The 19,570-nt window shown below is 35.5% G+C and overlaps 1 protein-coding gene across 1 annotated transcript in view; it reads left to right on the forward strand.

The window, feature by feature from the left end:
• The window catches only part of PRKAA2 (protein kinase AMP-activated catalytic subunit alpha 2), a 66,610-nt gene extending 50,949 nt beyond the window's left edge, over positions 1 to 15,661 (forward strand). The window contains exons 7-9 of the mRNA XM_033225035.1: positions 4,818 to 5,322; positions 6,944 to 7,070; positions 8,314 to 15,661. Coding sequence (XP_033080926.1) covers positions 4,818 to 5,322; positions 6,944 to 7,070; positions 8,314 to 8,552 — 871 coding nt within the window. The 3' untranslated portion in view covers positions 8,553 to 15,661. The remainder of the gene's footprint in view (positions 1 to 4,817; positions 5,323 to 6,943; positions 7,071 to 8,313) is intronic.
• Positions 15,662 to 19,570: the final 3,909 nt, after the last annotated feature.

Consider the following 19,570-nt stretch of genomic DNA (forward strand, 5'->3'; position numbering starts at 1 on the left):
TTTGCCCCTATTAAATTATGCATTACTTTAAATTAGGGACCGATTATTAATTCATAGCAAAATGCACAAGATCTAACACATATTAAATGTTGAGTAAATCTGTGTTTGTTGAAAATTACACAGCTAATAAGAAGCACAACTGGGGCTCAACTTGGAACTTAACCTGAATTCAAAACCTGTGCTATTTCCACTATTCCAAATTGTTACATCTGTTCGGTGATATCCATCCTTCTTTCAATCTATCATGTTTTATTTATCTCTTATGCTACTACATACTTACTGTCTCAATATTATTTTTGTACATCTACTATTTTCTTGTAAGATAGCCATTGGAAGTTCGAAAATATATCTTCATATTTATTTGCTTATTTAACCATTTCGCTTTTATTCATTCAACAAATATTTATTTCACATCTGTTCTGTGCAAGGTCTTGTGCTAGGTGCTGGGAATATAGTGGTAAACAAGATAGATATTATCTTCATGGAAAACACATCTTTGTGTTCTCCAGCTATCTTAAGCTTAGTAATAGTATTAATGTTATCATAGTTAAAGTGAGAGGTCTGAAGTTCAACTGAGCACAAATCCCAGTGCATCTGTTTGTTAGCTATGTGCAACTTAGTTACTTCCCACGTATATTAGAATTTTGGGGAAAGCAGTCATAGATCAAAACGTGAAATTGTCATTTAAGTAGGTCTAAAAATGATTGAATATCAGAAACTGCAAATATTCAACTTAATATAATTAAAGCTTTTAGAACAATGTCTAGAACATATTAGCTATTAATATTATTTTTGAGGGAATATTTGAAAACCTGTTAGCTGCACTTAAAGAAATTTGGGCATATCATGAGGTTTCTAAAAGTTGATAGTCTTTATAATCTAACCTTAAGTCATATATCAATTTCAGGTATCAGGTAGCAGTGATAGAAATACATAATTTCTGATGGCTGTATAATAGCCTACGTGAAGTGAATTGCTTTTGTCTCAGATGAACCTTCATAAACATCCTAGTTACTGGTCACTTTCGTAGAGTTAGTTCAGAAAACGACTCCTGAAAATCAAAAGCTAGAAGGATGGCTTTTAAAATTGACAGTTATTATGAGAAATTGTGGCATTTGACTAAATTAATGAAATGGAAATGAAATTTAGATTGTTTCTTTATTGTTTTTTAAAATATAATTCACATATCATAAATTTATCCCTTTAGATTGTATAATTCACTGGCTTTTCATATATTCACAAAGTTCCACAATCATTACGGCCATCTAATTCCAGAACTTTTTTATTATCCCTGAAAGAAACTATACACACTGATAGTCACTCCCCATTTCCCCTTCCTTCTATCCCCTGGCAACCACTAATCTACCTTCTGTCTTTATGCCTGTTCTGAACATTTCATATACATGGAATCATACAGTATGTGGTCTTTTGTATCTGACGTCTGTCATTTAGCATAATGTTTACAAAGTACTTTCCTACTGTAGCATGTATTAGTACTTCATTTTTTTTGCTTGAAAAATATTGCAGTGTATGAATGTACTACATTTTATTTATGCATTCGTTGATGAAGATTGAATTGTTTCTAATTTGTGGCTTTTATGACTACTGTTTCTATGAACATTTACATACACAGTTTGTATGGCTATGCTTTCATTTCTCTTGGGTGTGTATACTTAGAGTTTATAATCGTTCTATGTGGTTACTGCTGCTCTTGTTTGTTCGTTTAGTGATTTTCTGATCTGATTCTGTAAAATCTGTATTCTTTTTTATATATGGCTACTGAAATCTCTCTTTGGTTCGCTTAATGATCAGCTAATGATGAGATAAAAATTTCTTTAAATGCCGTGATCTAATAAGTCTCCCATCCTTTGCTGATGGGCTCTGTGTGATGTTGGGGTATATCCTCAAGTGCTCAGTTGTAACTCTGCCTTAGCCTTCACTTCCTGCTTGTGCAGAGCCTCCAAATCTGCCAATGATGAGACATTATGGCCGTTTCAGTTTTTTCTCAGGCAAGCACACAACCCTGCATTTGTTTCTGGCCTGAGTCCCAGCAATATATCAGAGCTTTCCAAAGACCCCTCTGGAAATGGTATTTCCTAATGTTTCCTTTTAAGTGTCTTGGGCAGCTTTTTGTTTACCCAACTTTCACTGCTGCTTCAGGTAATTGGGGTGTTAGACAGTTGCCATTGATTTTTTTTTTTTCTTTTCTTTTTTAACAAATGCCCTGGGGAGAAGGCTGTTTGCAGGAGTAAGCTGTGAGTCAGGTCATGTAAAAACCAGGCTTGTGAGTGGAGGTTCCTAGAGAACTGCTAGACATGTAAAATAATGACAGTTCTCTCATGGTAAGATTTTCAGGGAGCTCTAAACTATTCTACTCCTCCGTTCTCCCCACCCCAATGCCCCAGTGGTTGTTAAGCTCCTTGTTTTCTCAGCTCTGTGATTATGAGGCTCTTGGTTTTCAAGGCTGCCATGGAGCTAGACAAAGGGAAATGGATATAGGACAACTTAAAAAGCCACAAATCTCACCTTTCTTACTGAGATTCAGCCATTTTTATTGAATAAACCGTCTTCAGATTGTTGCAAGCCTTTGGTGAATTTCCAAAGTTGATTTTCACAGTTTTTGCTGGTATTTTATTGTTTTATGGAATAATAGATTTTTGGAGTTTATTTTGAAAGTGCCTAACTTTTCTATTTGTCATTGATATTTACAAAATATTAGACAGGTAACATTTTTTTTGTCTTCTTTTACTTCTTTTGTAGCTGTGTGTGGTGGTGCGCACCTGTAATCTCAGGTACTCAGGAGGCTGAGACAGGAGACTCACTTGAACCTGGGAGGCAGAGATTGCAGTGAACCAAGATTGAGCCACTGCACTCCAGCCTGAGTGACATAGCGAGACTCTGTCTCAAAAAATATATATACGTAGAGAGAGAGAGAGGAAAGATCTATCTCAAGTTATTTTTATTGCTGAACATTAATAGAGGCTTAATATTATTATATAGCCAAAAAACACATGAATGAATTAATTTTGTGTTCATACTTTATTTATCATAGATGCAGAATTTATTGAGCATTTACTCTTTACTAGGTAGGAGGGTAGAGCTAAATAAGGTATGGTCACTATTTCAAGAAGCTCTCAGTTTACTGGGCAAGATTAAGAAAAAAATCAACAACTAGAAGAATGTGTTGTGATAGAAAAATCTGGTAGCTGTAGAATTTTTATCTTTGTACATATCCTCAGGTCCTGACACACCATTATTTCCTACTTGGACTGTTGCAACTAGCTTCACCATCATCATTTTTATCTTTTCAATTTATTTTCTATACCACAAACAAAATGATCTTTACAGAATGATAATTAGGTTTTGTTACCCTGTCTCTTTAAAATCCTTCAATGATTTTCATCAACCACCAGTTCAAATCATGAGATTTCCTTTTCATAGCCTACAATTCTTAGAAATATCTGATTTCATTTGGCACTCCATCTCACAGCTCATTCTGCTTTCATGATATTGAGCTCATTCCAGTTCCTAGAGCACAGCACAACTCTTTTTTGTCTCATGGTCTTTGCACATATTGTTTCTTTTGCTGGGAATATCTGTTCCGCAACTCTTTGCCTTACTGACTTCAGATCATTCTAGTGACTGCTTAAATATTACTCAGAGTGGCTTCCCTGATCACCTACCTCTCGTTCTAAATTATATACTCTCATTTTACTCTATGCAATTTCTTTTGCAATCTTTATCACAGGATTTGCATATTTGTAACTATATTTTATGTATATTTGTTTAATCTCTATTCAGCTAAAATATAATCTTTGTGAGGAATTTCTTTTTATCCATAGTATGTCCTCAGTAAATATTCAAAAATAAATTAATCAGTGAATAGAAGACATTCAGTCAAAATATGTTTTCATCTGAACTTATGGGATGCCCAAATCTACCAGGTAGTAATGCCTGAACAATCTCGAAGGAGTAGTTTGTGTTAGATGAAAATGGTTTGATATGCTAGGATAACAATAGTAACATCAAGCGTAAAGGCCCAGAAGTGTGGGAAAATAAGGCTTAGGAGAGCAGTTCTCAAAATTTTTGATTTTAAAATCTTGTAACTCTTAAAACTTATTGAAGACCTCAAGGGGGATTTTTTAAAACGCAGGTTATATCCATCAATATTTACTGTATTAGAATTAAAACTGAGAAATTAAGAAAATATTTAATTTACTTAAAAATATCTATAAACCCACTACATGTTAAATGATACATCTTTCATGAAAAATAACCATATTTTCCAAAAAAAATTGTGAGAAGAATAACTTTATATCAAAGACAGCTAGGTTCTCATACCTTCTTCATTCAATCTGTTGCATTATTTTGTATTAGTTGAAGTGTGTAAAGAAGGTCTGACCTCACTCAGATAAGTGGTTGGAAAAGAAAAAAAGTGTATTTATTATTAACACCAACTTTATCAGAAAGTCTTTAAGTAATGAGAAGCTGTGAAACTCATACAAATCATACAAAAGTTTTGTTTGAAAGCTTGAATTTTATCATTAGCAACAAATATTGTTGATTGTTTTCCTTAAAGCGATGGGCTTGCTTTTTTCATTTTTGAGAAAATGTCGGCCAAATGCCAAATCTTAATAACCATAGTTATTCAGGGGTAGTGGGTAATTAACTTGCTTAGGATCACATAGCTAGTAAGTGGCAGAGCTAGGTCTAGAGACCAGATCTTTTGATTATATTCTATTATATTGCCCTATGTCTAAATTATTTGGACTTGCCAAAGCGTGTCTTACAATAGTGTATTGTGGTGTTTTTCCTAGAGAGCATGAATGGTTTAAACAAGATTTGCCCAGTTACTTATTTCCTGAAGACCCTTCCTATGATGCTAACGTCATTGATGATGAGGCTGTGAAAGAAGTGTGTGAAAAATTTGAATGTACAGAATCAGAAGTAATGAACAGTTTATATAGTGGTGACCCTCAAGACCAGCTTGCAGTGGCTTATCATCTTATCATTGACAATCGGAGAATAATGAACCAAGCCAGTGAGTTCTACCTCGCCTCTAGTCCTCCATCTGGTTCTTTTATGGATGATAGTGCCATGCATATTCCCCCAGGCCTGAAACCTCATCCAGAAAGGATGCCACCTCTTATAGCAGACAGCCCCAAAGCAAGATGTCCGTTGGATGCACTGAATACGACTAAGCCCAAATCTTTAGCCGTGAAAAAAGCCAAGTGGCATCTTGGAATCCGAAGTCAGAGCAAACCATATGACATTATGGCTGAAGTTTACCGAGCTATGAAGCAGCTGGATTTTGAATGGAAGGTAGGAAATTATAATGTAATAAGATCATTTGTAGAAGCCATTTTTCTATATTGTAAGCTGCTCTGAGCTCCTGAGTTGAGTATTAAGCCCATCTTTTTCTAATAATATGCCATGCACATTAAAAACAAAACAAATAACCTCTGTAAGGATGAAAAGTGGTTGATACTGGGAACCAACATATTTTGAATTATAGCAGTGTTCTTAGTCAAGAAAAAAGTAATCAACTAGAAACCTTCTGAGAAAATAGCTTATCAGTTTCAGCATACATCATAGAAATGAAAAATCATGAGTGTCTTCAAAGATAGTATGTTTTTACTTTCTCTTTTTTTTAGGGAGTTTTTTTTCTTTTCTTTTTAGGGAACAGAGGCAGGTGGTTGTAATAGCTAGTGGTCAGTACAGATTATATCAGGACATATTTATTCAGTCAGTTAACACTTTTCTCCAAGTTGTGATATTCTCTCTTATTTGGCTAGTGCTTTTAATACTTATAGTATATTTTCCTTACTCTCAGGCCACAGTTTGCTTTTCTTCAAAATTAGTGCTCAATTTCATTTCAGTTCTATTTGAATATATGTGTGGGGAGGGGCATTTTTTCTTTTCGGATATGCCTTTCACTGTTTTTCTTGAGGATTGTGAACTTTTAAAGGAATAAGAAAAATGTGCAAACTTACCACATAAATATGCAGCTGACATGTTCAAATAAATCAGTCATTTTCATTTTATTATCTGTACATGAAATGAATATTTTCTTAAAATCATCTAAAAAACAGATCTCTTTGTTTTGAAGCAGTCGTATTTAGTTAAAAAAGAAATGTTAACATTTTTAAAATTCTATACTGAAACATTTTTGAAACTAGTACCACAGATGTTTTGAAAATCCAGAACCTTCAATGCAGTGTTTGTTTGTTCGTTTTGTTGTTGTTTATTTGTTTTGTTGTTGTTTGTTTTTTGAGACAGAGTCTCACTCTGTTGCCCAGGCTGGAGTGCAGTGGTGTGATCTTGGCTCACTGCAACCCAGGGTCAGGCTATCCTCTCACCTCAGCCTCCCTCGTAGCTGGGACTACAGGCGCCTGCCACCACACTCGGCTGATTTTTTTTGTATGTTTTTGTAGAGATGGGGTTTCACCATGTTGCCCAGGCGGGTCTCAAGCTCCTGGGCTCAGGCAGTCCACCCACCTTGGCCTCCCAAAGTGTTGGAATTACAGGCATGAGCCACCGTGCCTGGTCCTCTTTGTTCCTTCTACTCCACAATCATCCGTGAACATGTTCAAGCAGAGACTGGGCAACCAAATTATAATTGATGTTTTAGAGTTGATGCTTATCTAGAGTGAAAGCTAGACCCGATGTAATCTCTGGGTTCTCTTTAACTTTTCCTTTTATCTTTCACTTTTTTCTTCAGTACCCCAAATTTATTCAAGTAGCCTTTCCTTTAAATCTTAATTGCCATACAGTACTGCTAGTGGGGATTAAATAAATACTAAAGTAAACTACCAGTAATTTAAAAAAATTATTCAGCTATTCCTTTCCTACCTCACCCCTATTAATTACTTGTTTTGACCTTTTTTTGCATAAAAAGGGAGATATTTTGTAGTTGGTTATTTTTATTGATTTTTCACTTTAGGTAGTGAATGCATACCATCTTCGTGTAAGAAGAAAAAATCCAGTGACTGGCAATTACGTGAAAATGAGCTTACAACTTTACCTGGTTGATAACAGGAGCTATCTTTTGGACTTTAAAAGCATTGATGGTAAGGAAGCTATGCATGCATGAGCTCTGAGAAGATAAAACTTGGCACTAGTTGACCAGATGTTAAAATCATCTCGAAGACATCCGGTGGGTAGGTCATGCACTGGTTTTTAAGTAATCTTAGACTTAACCAAAATGTAAGTGAAGTGAAAAGGATGAAAGACATGTGGAATACCTCTTACCTGGCATCTTTCCACAAGAAGTATCTCTGTGGCATAAAAGAATCATTTGAAGTGTTGGCCGTGGAGCAGAAGTAAGGAACAACAGGGAAGTAGGTTTCACTTTTTAAAATTAACTGATTTGTCAGATTCTTTGTCACATTCCTCCATTCATATTTTATTAGTATTGTAGTGTCTAAACTTACCCCTTCATCGCCTTTCCTCATCCTGGGTGGCCAGGGTGACCAAATAGGTCTCCATTGGGATTTGGGTTGGATTTAGGTACTCATGGCAATCAAGGAGCCAAAGGCATCAGGGAAAATTGTCATGTCCAAGAACTTAGTGTGTGCCAAGAATTAAACTTGGGTAAACCAAATCTGATTATTCATTTCAGAGGCCCAAGTGGGATAAAACCAGAATAAACCAAGGGTCAGGTGCTGGATGGAACAAAAATGGAACTGAGTTTAGAGTTAAGGAAGTTGTTTTAAATAAAGGATTAAAATTTTACTCTTGAACTACCATCAAATATGTATGGTAGTGTTTATATGGATCCCAGACCTCTTTCTTCGAAATTACATGTTGTTATTAAAACACAGATCCCTGGGAACCACTCCAGACCTATCAAACCAGAATTTCTGGAGATTGGTCCTGGGAATTGTAGAATCTGCAGTTTTAACAAGATGTCTCTCACTTTGCCCCCCACTTCCCCAAGACAATATATGATGGTAACTTTTATTTTTACCTTAATGATTTTTTTTGATATGCTAGAAGAAAATAAGTTGTCAAGAATACGCTTTCTTCACATGAAGAAATATCAGTTTGATTGATTCCAGTATCAATGTCGAATACTCCGATTTGAGGACTTAGAGGCCACATTTTGGCTGTGTGCACGTGTTGTGTAGCTATGTTTGTTATGATTGTTGGAAGGAAGAGGACTGTGCTTCTAAAACACTGAAACATGACATTCATTATTAAGTTGCCCTTGCTCAGATGTGTTTACTTAATATTCTGAATATCATAAATTCATAGGAAGGGCTTGGGCGTGTATACTTTTCATATAAATTGCTCTTCTTTGGTCCATTTCAGACGAAGTAGTGGAGCAGAGGTCTGGTTCCTCAACACCTCAGCGTTCCTGTTCTGCTGCTGGCTTACACAGACCAAGATCAAGTTTTGATTCCACAACTGCAGAGAGCCATTCACTTTCTGGCTCTCTCACTGGCTCTTTGACCGGAAGCACATTGTCTTCAGTTTCACCCCGCCTGGGCAGTCACACCATGGATTTTTTTGAAATGTGTGCCAGTCTGATTACTACTTTAGCCCGTTGATCTGTCTGTAGTTTCTTTGTTATTGCACTATGAAAATCAGATATATTCTTTAAATTTTTATCTTACTTTTGGATAATATCCACTGCAATACTAATTGAGAGACATGAATTATGTCCAGGGGACATTGAAATTACTGAAAACAAAATCTCTGACATCTTATTTACTTGTAGAAATCTGTAATTCTATTGTGCCTATGATAAATTCACATAGGCAGTATCTTTAATAGGTTAATATCGATGAAGATTTTTAATTACAATAATGAGTTCACTACAGATGATTAACACACCACACTGGCAAACCATCTCAATGTAAGGGTGGTTTGGCAACACCTCCTTGCTTTACTGTTTGGTGTAGGTAAATCCAGTTTACTTCCTAAATTTCAGTAGGCTTTATGCTGTGTATGCCCCCAATTTATTTTAACAAAAGAAGATTAAAAAGTAAAAGAACCACGAGTAAGATATTTAAATGTTGAAATCTTAAAAACCTGCCCCCAAAGTTTCAGAAGCCAAGTTCTTTTAACAGTATTTTTACAAATACTGCCTAGTACATTCAACAGGAGGACTGTGGTCATGTCACAAGTAGCCACAATTTTCAGGTTTCTTAAAAGCAGCTGTAACTGACTCAGGATTTTATCTTGAGATTTCCCTGAATAATATATTTATCTTAAGAGCCTTCAAGTTTCAAATTAGTATTGGAACACCTGGAATTGCAACAACTTTTGTCTTTTACATATACTTACGTCTTTTAAAAAATGTCTTCAAAACCTACCTTTCTCAAATTCGTTTGGCTCTATTTATTTTTGCATTTCACCAACAGTGATAAAGTAGTTAAATGAAACAAAGCAAGGTATCAACAGTCCCTTAAATGAGAATTATCTTTGATCTTTATTTTGTGTGTTAGGTGTTAGGGTCCTGGTGCATCTCATAATGCTAATTCTTCATGGCAAGCCACTCCCTTCACCCCACCTATCCTAGTCACTCTTGTCTTTGTTCATTGTTTGATCCTCAGTGGTTGGTGGGTACAGCTTTGAATCTTTTCTAGTTCCAAGTTTGAAAACACTCTTCTGGCCCTAAGGGCTTTTGTACACTTCCAAAGCTTGATAGGCTATGACCTTCACTGTTGAACCTGATAGGGCAGGGAAGCTTTGAACATCAAGAAAAAATTTTTCTCTTAAGTAAATAAATATGTGTATTCACACGCCAGTGCTTTTAAGCAAAAACCAGTTTTTGTTTTGGTTTGCTTTGTGCAGGTTTTTTTTAAGATTAAAAAAACACAAACTATAGCAGGGTAGATAATAGTTTATGATTATATTTTGTTTTCTTTTAGTAAAAGTATTTAATTTTAAATTATGTGTAATTTATCTAATTTGTATTTATTCATTTATTTTTATGTTGTAATTAACACTTATTTACCTGGATTACCCTAAAAAACATTAAGCTCTTGAAAACAAAAAAATGACATTACCTTGACAGGTTTCTCTTTGCCAAAAGTAATGTATGTTCTACCAAGAAGCAAATGAGAATATTAGACTAAGTTTCTCATGTGTTAGTGGAAAACTAGTGTGTCTATCTTTAAATATTCTTTGAATTAGGAGTTTGCATTGTATCACATCATATGGCTTTGCAGATCTTTTAAAAACTGATGTTAAGTAACTTATAAGTCCAACTTCTTAATATCAAAATAAAAGAATCGTTCACCAATTTGGGAATGAGGGCGGGTTGCATTTGAGATAGTTTAAGATTTAATTATTGAAAGACTGCCATCTTGTGGCACCAAAGGGTAATTTTTACCCTTTGAGATGCTGTGATTATTTGTATAAGAGATAAGCAGTCCTGCTGTGTTAGCCTGATGTGCATTATAGATATGGCATATTTTGGGTTCTCCAAATGGGCACACACCTGTTTCGGGAAAACCACGGCCACCTCATAATATTGTCCTGATTATGAATGGAATTACCTTAGAAATAAGGAGCTAATCAGATTACTTAACCCCAATGACAAAATCCACAAAAATTTTGAAGGCAGAGAAACAGAAGGAATCCAGTGGTGTTTTAGCTCCGTTAGTCTCATCAGATATTAAAAAATTGTTCATATCAAAATTACCTTATATGGATGATTGCCATGTTTTGTAAGAGTTAATTTATTTACTGTTTTCTAATTCTTGCCAGTATTTATGAACAGCTGTAGTTTGATATTTACCTACTGAATTTTAGGAGAACTAATGGTCACAGTTTGGGTTCTTTTATGTGTATGTTTTTAAAACAGCTATTTTGTGAATCTAGGTGGTTGGTTTTTAGAGAGAAGATTTCGGGAGACGCAGTCCAGCACAATTAGAGCTAGAACATTGTTACAGCAGCTTTTTGTTGCTCATGGGCAGATAGAGGGAAAGAATCAGCTGTTAACCCCAAATTTCCACATTTCAGTCTTGTAAACTCTGGATGTGGTAGGTAGATGTGGGCTAAGAATAATTTCCTCCAGTTAACACTCGGGAGAAGAGCTTCTATTATTAGGTTATAGATAAGGCCTTAGTTATATCATGGAAATGAACTCCATGTAGTTCTAGAACTGCATTTCCCAAAGTATATCCTGTGAGATGCTCCACAGAAAAAGGATTGCATGGGCTAAGTTTGAAAAATGTTGCATGCTACTCTTCCCCTCGAAGATGACAGTAGATGTCAGCATTAAAGACTGACAGGTCTTTCTGTGAAAAAAAAAGAAAGCCATATAACTTTGTTGAACTTTGCCCAAATTAATTTTTCATTTTAAAAAACTTAATATCCCATGAAAAAAGGCAAATTTGGGAAATACATTTTTTAGGAAAATATTGTCCCAGAATGCCATAATTAGGGTAGTTAATAATTAACACTTCCTTTTCTCTTACTGGTTGTTGGGAGAGTCTGATTGAAAATTAGAATCATTTTGTTTTAACTTGCAGACATGTTCATCATGAGTGAATGCTGGATTAAATAGAATTTTCTATGTCTGCGACTTGTTTCGTTACACCTTGGTTTTCTTAATCATCTTGTGTTATTATTTGAGTGCAACATTATTCTTATGAATGGGCGACTGTCGAAAAACCTGAAACAAGATTACTTGTTAAAAAAAAAAAAGTCTAAGAGACTAGTGATTCATGCTTATGGCTCTGTGGGTAATGAATCGTCACTGATTCTTTTAAAATGTGTAGTAAGTGAACATTTTCTAAATACTTTTCTTTGGGATACCATATGAAGATCGAATTCCTTATGTTTCAATGTAGGAACAGCTACCTTCTCAAATAGAATACGCAGGGAGGGAAGTAGGCAAACCATTTGCAAGTTGGATTTTTGTTATGATTAACCTTTTAGGAGACGCTTTTATAATCTCTAGTGTTTACATTCCTTTATACTAGCTATCTATAAAGAGAATCCAGGAGCCTAAATTAATCAGAAATAATCGTGTTTCTATGTCAAGGTATTGGCTATATATAGCACAAACAATTCTCCATTTTCTGCAAATGGGTTTTTCAGTTTTATAATTCTGGGTTTGCTTTTTCTTATTCCCTAGCCAGTTTGTACTCAGGGAATACAAATTGATTTTTATTGTTAAATGAGACATAGTTTAGAAAATAATCATAAACAACTATTATAGATTTTTGATCTATTTGGATTTATCTGTAGCATCGAATAATGTGCAGTGTACTGAGTTAATGTAGGCATCTCACTTTCCATTTATAAAATGTAAAAACCTGGAACATGCCTGCCACAGACACCACTTTCTCTATTCACTGGTTAATAATTTACATCCTATTAATGGTTGTAAAATCTCAGTATCTAAATGCTAGACATGATCACAATTTCGTCTGTTTTTGTTTGTTTGTTTTTAAAGACCCAAACCTTTTCAATCTTGCATTTATTTACTTGGTTCTCCTGTGTCACCCTGTGGCTTTTTAAATAGGAAATGTAATTTATTTTAATAGTAGTTCTCAAAGACTCTATTAAAAACTCTGGATGAGGGATATGTGCAATCTGTTGGTAAGTCACATCCTATGTTTGGCCTCATTTTTATAACTCCTAAAATGAGAGAGGTAGATTTTAACACTTCTAAGGTACCTTTGAGCTTTAAAGTTCTTTTCTGCTTTTTCATATGATTTGTGTTAGTGTTCACTTTTTATATATTTAGAGTTTTTATACTAGTGTGAATGTTTCTGTTTTGATTTGGTGAGGCATGTCAAAGGTATATACTTGAATATTTTTCTAAATACAGCTGCCAGAGGAATGCAAATGGCAAAAATCATCCAGAAATCCAAACATGGTGAAACATCATGTCCATTTGGCATGAAGCAAAGCATTACAAATTTGGAGTGATGAAAGTGTTCCATATATTTTTTATAGTGATTTTTCGATCTAGAGACCCTTCACATTGTTTACTTACTATTACAGTAACTTGGGGAGGAAACCAGAGAAAGCATTTTTGCCATTTCCAGATGAGGAAGCAGGACCAGAAAGCTCTTCATAAAGCTTTAACACCATACAAGTATCCAGCAGTGATCAATTGCTCTTTATAGGAAACCACCTTTCCTCTGGGGAAGAACAGTCTGAATTAATAAAACATCAGAGTGGTTGAGTAATAAAAATAAACACAGATGTTTTGCTTTCAAGTCTTAGAGTGACATAAAGTAGTCTTAAATAAATAGTTCTTAGTTTATTTTAACCAGTTGATTGTACTAACGAGATGTAATTATCTGAAGTATTTATGATTAGCATATTGGTTTTTATAAGTATTTCTAAGTTATTGAGGGTGCTTAAAAATACTGAAGAAACTTTAAGACATGATTCTTCTCATAATTTTATGTGATTCTTATAGCACAATCATTTTTGAAGAAGGAAAACTAGGCCGGGCATGGTGGCTCATGCCTATAACCCCAGCACTTTGGGAGGCCGAGGTGGGTGGATGACCTGAGGTCAGGAGTTTGAGACCAGCCTGGCCAACATGGTGAAACCTTGTCTCTACTAAAAGTACAAAAATTATCCGGTGTGGTGACAGGCTGCTTGTAATCCCAGCTACTCAGGAGGCTGAGGCACAGGAATCTCTTGAACCTGGGAGGCAGAGGTTGTAAAAAGCCAAGTTCATGCCACTGCATGCCAGCCTGGGTGACAGCACAAGACTCTGTCTCAAAAAAAGGAAAAAGAAAAGTAGCTTCAGTCCCTGTCTAAATTGTTATAGTTTTTGACTATTATCTGAATTAGTCTTATCCAAATTTCATATGCAGATCGATAATTTTTCATTTTGTATGTATATTAGATGATATAACTATTTTCATAGAATATATTTCTAATTTATAAACACTGAGTTATTATTAGCTTGATAGAGTTTCTCCCAAACCTTATAAAATTTTGTAACGTACTTATGTTTGAGCTTTAAAAATTATAAAAACTTCATTTAAATAAGTTGCTGGCATCCTTACTAGCCCTTCCACCTATAATTATGATGCATTTGATGCCACTGAGCAGTAATAGCACAAAGAACAGGTCTCACAGTCTAGACCGGATTGAGTTTTAATTAAACTTCTTCAGCCATAGCCTGATAAGAATCAGGCTGGGTCTAGAAGAGTTATCAGACTGTAGGCCTGTATTAATTTTGCAAGCTAATGTTAATGTTTACTGCCAGCCTTGCATAGCAATGCCAGTTTGCAGTTGTGACTGTGTGTGACTTTTGGTAAAAATAGTTTATATCTAAAGTAGTTTAGATTTTATGGAAGTGGCTCTTGATGGTTTGGACAAGCAGGGTAGGTAAATTTCAATTACGTTTAAAGTGTAATTAAATCCTAGAATAGAGCACTCTCCAGAAAAAAAGTAAGAATTTGGAGAATATCCTGGCATGAAAACGTTTTTGAATAATACATAGAATTTTGACAAGGTTCATACAGTGCATACAATGTGACCTTTTTTGAGGCGGGCAGGGAGGGTTGCTGCTTTGTGTTGATTTAAAATTTCAGGAGGAACAAAAACATTCTAGCCAAGGAGAATTGCATTGTTAATTTTTTTGTACTAATTTAAACGTGCGTTTTTCACAGTTACATATTTCTTTAAAATAAGTTTTGCTACCAAAAATGGCAATTTTTCTAGACAGATAACCTTTTCCTAAAGTGGAAAAGAAAGAGATCCACTGTTCCAAAAAACAAACAAAAAAAACACTAAATTGTGCCTTCTCCCTTAAATTATAAGAAGAGTAATAGTAAAACTTGTTTAAACTATGTTTTCTTTTTTTCTAATACCTCTCAGTTCTCCTTAGATCTGCCTCCTACAAATGATCATGTTTGCATCTGCCTGATTGAGTTCCTTGGTCCAGCCTCTCACTATCACTATCAGAAGTTGTTCACTAAATGTATTTCCCTACTTCTTTCATGTTGATTGACTTTATAAGTCACATTGGTAAACATAACATTTGGCTACCTTCTTATGCTTTAAAAATTAATGCAATGAATGGCAGTTTTTATATTTTAACCCTTTAAAAAGTTTGTCAAGGAAACAACTCAGAGCTAAGAACAAAATCTAACTTGGAATCAGTTTCTTCCTTTGGCTGCTGAAGCAGCAGCAAGTCACATAACCTCATTTAGTTTTTCCATTTGCAAAATGTGGATGATAACCTACCTCACAGATGTGTGTGAGCAACTGTTTGAAAGCCCTTGTTTAAATACAGGGTTTATATCCCCACATTCAATGTAAATTCCTTTTTTTAAAAAAATAAGTATCTTTGATATTGATGAGTATCTTGATTTTTAGGTAAGATCACAGTTTCACAAATTGTGGTGTTCTTAGGTGACATTTAGTATTTCTTGAGACCTCAAGTATTCAGATATCAAACTTGTCCTGTGTTGTAACAAATATTTGGAATCTCTTAAAATGTTGGCTGGAGCTGCCTTAATGTACCAAAATACAGCTCTCAAGACTGTTCACAAATATCTGTGGTTGTACAATGTTTTGAACATTTAATGTAAAGTTGTTACAGAACTGTGAACTCTAAGGATAGTATCTTTATTATTTTAAGAAGAATGGTTGTGTTCTTTGTCATGTATGCTTAAATATACAGTGGATTTTGAGTGCAACAAATAAAACTGAAAATTAACAGCCATTAGGTTGTGTCGTGACAATCATAATATAGGATATAATATTTACTTTTTTTCAAAAACATCCTGCATTCATTCATTCTTAGCCTACCTTTGAAAAAGAAAAAAAAATCAATAGGTTGATACATTGACCCACTGGAGTACTTCATTACATATTTATTGAAAATTTTTTAATTGTTAAAATTGGGACCACTTTTTATAATTGGTTTCAAGAAAAAATAGGCCGGATGCGGAGGCTCACGCCTGTAATCCCAGCACTTTGGGAGGCAGAGGCGGGTGATCACGAGGTCAGGAGATAGAGACCATCCTGGCTAACATGGTGAAACCACATCTCTACTAAAAAATACCAAAAAATTAGCTGGACGTGGTGGCAGGCGCCTGTAGTCCCAGCTACTCGGGAGGCTGAGGCAAGAGAACGGCGTGAACCCGGGAGGCGGAGCTTGCAGTGAGCGGAGATTGCGCCGCTGCACTCCAGCCTGGGCGACAGAGAGAGACTCCTTCTCAAACAAACAAACAGACTTCCAGTGCTTTTGTGTTCAAATAATCTCCGATTCAGATTTCAGTTTTGTTTGTTATATACTTTTTGTGAGTGTTAAATGATATGGGAAGGATTTGTCTTGCAGTAACCATATGGAAAAGATGTCTTTCTGAATTACATAGCATTTCACAGTTACAGATTCTTCCTGATTAATGTTTGCACTGTATGACACTCATAGGTAACAAACACAAAAGAGAAAAGCAGCCTGATTGCTTATGTTTTTTTCACAAAATCAAATTAAAGTCTCTGGTTCATTTGAAAGCTATTTTTGTTTCTGCTCCATCATTATGCTGGTATTCTGCACGCCAATTAATAGTTACAAGAAAGTTGTTAGTGGAAGATTGCCTATACTTATTGGCGATTTCACACCATCTTTGTTCATTTTTGTCATCTTAGTTGTACATTATAGTTTTTAACTTAAGCTATTGCATTGGTTTTCTACTGTTGCTGTAACAAATTACTACAAACTTAACAACTTAAAGTACAAATTATCTTATTGTTCTATATGTCAGAAATCCAGCAGGCTTAGCTGGTTTTTCTGCCTCAAGTCACACAAGCTGGAAACCAAAACACTGATAGGGCTGGGCTGTGGAGGAGAATCTGTTTCCAGTTGCATTGAGTTGTTGGCAGAATTTCGTTCCTTGCTGCTATAGAATTGAGGTCCTTGTTGCCTTTTTGGCTGTTGGCTAGGAATCATTTAAAGCTTCTAGAGGCCATCATTATTCCTTGACCCATGGCTCCCTTCATCTTCAAAACCAGCAACAAGTGGCATATGGTTTGGATCTCTTCTTCCTTCTCTTCAACGACATGTTTCTGATTTGCTGAGACTGACTTTACTGCTTTCCTTTTCAAATTTTAAGGGCTCATGTGATTAAGCTGGGCCCACCTGGACTGTATGCTTTTTGAAAAACAGACTTTAGCCCTCATGAAAAAGACAAATGCAAACATATTAAAATCAGGATATACAGGTAAAGATTTCAATTCACTTTTTCTAAACTTGAAGGAAAAGAATGGATTTGTTTTTATTAGTGAGAATATTTTTTATTTCCTAAATTGCATAGATAATAGATGCTTCCTATAGGAAATTTGAAAAGTGAAGGAAATTTAAAGAATCTGAGAAGAATCTCACCCATAATAAGAGGCAGCCACTTCTTAGTTTTGTTATTGTATGTTCATATTTTTCCTCTTCCATTTCTTCCCCCTAGAATATACCTTTTAAAAGTTTTGAAGATTTGCAGGAGAGGGCCTGGTCAAGAAGGTTGCTATGCAGTCTTAGAAGAGTGAGTATATCACAGAGAAACTCAGAAGTGGGAAGGGAGGTCTTGGGACATCTTAAGGTTGCTGGAGGGCCTGGCCTATATATCAATGAGTTTATGAATAGGCCAGTGTTAAGCCTCTGTTACAGTAAAGTGCTTTATTATGCTGCCTTTTATCTGATGATGCCATTATCTTTATTTTTATACAAAATTGAAAATAAAATGTAAACTTAGTCTTTCCATTGAAGCTTTATGCTCAATTAGGGTTTCTGGGAGACAGATGACATCTGCTTAGAATATCACTGAAGTCTTAGTCTTGGTGTTTACATTTTGAAACCTTGCAGATTAATAATGTGAGAAATATAGTTTTGATGCTTTGATTCCAAGAATGGAGGAAATGTGGCTGATATTAGTGAAATAGAGACATAACTGCATTAAGTATGGATAGAAAAACAATCATTTTTTTCTAAAAACCTATACCATATCAATAAATAATAATTAGTTACTAGTTTATATTAGACAAAATAGTTTATTCTTCAGTATATGCTATTTAATAGGCTTTTAACACAACGTTTTTCTGTCTACGCAAAAAAATTACTTAACAGCCATTCTATCAAGTCGTACAATTTGAATTTTAAAAATGTATTTTTGTTTTCAGCATCTTCCAACTTCAGAAAAAGCCAGGTACAAAAATGACACCACTTATACCATTGTGTGTATTACGAATTTTAGATTACTTTTATATTATTACATTATAGCATAACAACTACCCTGTGAAGTAGACAAGATCAGAGTTATTAGCCATTTATTATTAATTATTGTTATTATTTTAGATGGAGTCTCACTCTGTCATCCAGTCTGGAGTGCAGCAGCATGATTTCAGCTCACTGCAACCTCCGCCTCCTAGGTTCAAGCGATTCTCCTGTCTCAGTCTCCTGAGTAGCTGGAATTACAGATGTGCACCAGCACACCCAGCTAATTTTTGTATTTTTAGTAGAGACAGGGTTTCACCATATCGGCCAGCTGGTATCAAACTCCTGACCTCAAGTTATCCGCCCACCTCAGCCTCCCAAAATACTGGGACTACAGGCGTGAGCCACCATGCCCAGCCTAGCCCTGTTTTAATGAGGAAATTGAGATGCAAAGAGCTGAGTCAAATTAAAACAAGGGACCATGTGATGAGGTGGAAAGTGCAGGGAACAAACCTATCTGAGTTCAAATTTAGTCCCGCTGTCACTCCAAGATTTAAAATGCTTAGTGGCTTGGTGAAGTGGCAAGAGTGATGTATGGTATATGATTCTCTGTTGGACAGGATTATTGCATGAAAGATTTCTGCTCAGCATAGTCGTATACTCTTCTTGCCCACAGACCATACTTAGCCTTGTCTTCTACAATGCCTACTCTAATAGTTATGGTCCTGGAGAGCAGGAGAGGGCTGCAAATGCCTCTCACTGGGTAATAGTTTTAGTTCAGGGGGTCCAAGCAGAGTTTGGTCTCTAGTCTAAGCAGAAATATATTTCCAATCTTTAGTACAAGCCTTCATTGCATCTCCCAGAAAAGAAGTCTCAAAGCCATTCCCTAATTCTCCTTCTCTCGCACCGATACAGCTAAGTCGTCACCAAGACATTCTCTTTTACCTCTGTAATACCTCTAATGGGGCTCCTGTACCATATATTTCTGTTGCTGCTGTCTTAAGGTATAATGCCCTTTTGCCTAGAATATTGCAAAAACAATTCACCTCTCCTCTATTATCCATATTGGTGATTGCTTCCCATCCCCCAAGTATCTGGCATTTTCTTCCTATCCCCCAAATAACTGACATTTTTTTTCCTGCTTAACCCTTAAATGACTCCTTACTCTCTAGAGGAAAAGGTACAAGTGAAGTCTGTCACATTCTAGCCCCACTTTGCCCCATTGCAAGCAGCTCTTGCCATTTCCCACCAGACATTCTCCACTCCGTTTACTATGAATTTCTTCATAATCACCAGACAGAGCATGGCTCTTCCATCTCTGTGCCTTGTCTAATAAATAAACATATTTAAAGACCAAGCTTCAGTGTTACCTTCTCTGTAAAACATTTTTTAATCCTTTAGCTCTTCCATTCATATCTTGTTTAATTA

Source organism: Trachypithecus francoisi, unplaced genomic scaffold (genome assembly GCF_009764315.1).
Source record: "Trachypithecus francoisi isolate TF-2019V2 unplaced genomic scaffold, Tfra_2.0 Lachesis_group12, whole genome shotgun sequence".
Lineage (NCBI taxonomy): Eukaryota > Metazoa > Chordata > Mammalia > Primates > Cercopithecidae > Trachypithecus > Trachypithecus francoisi.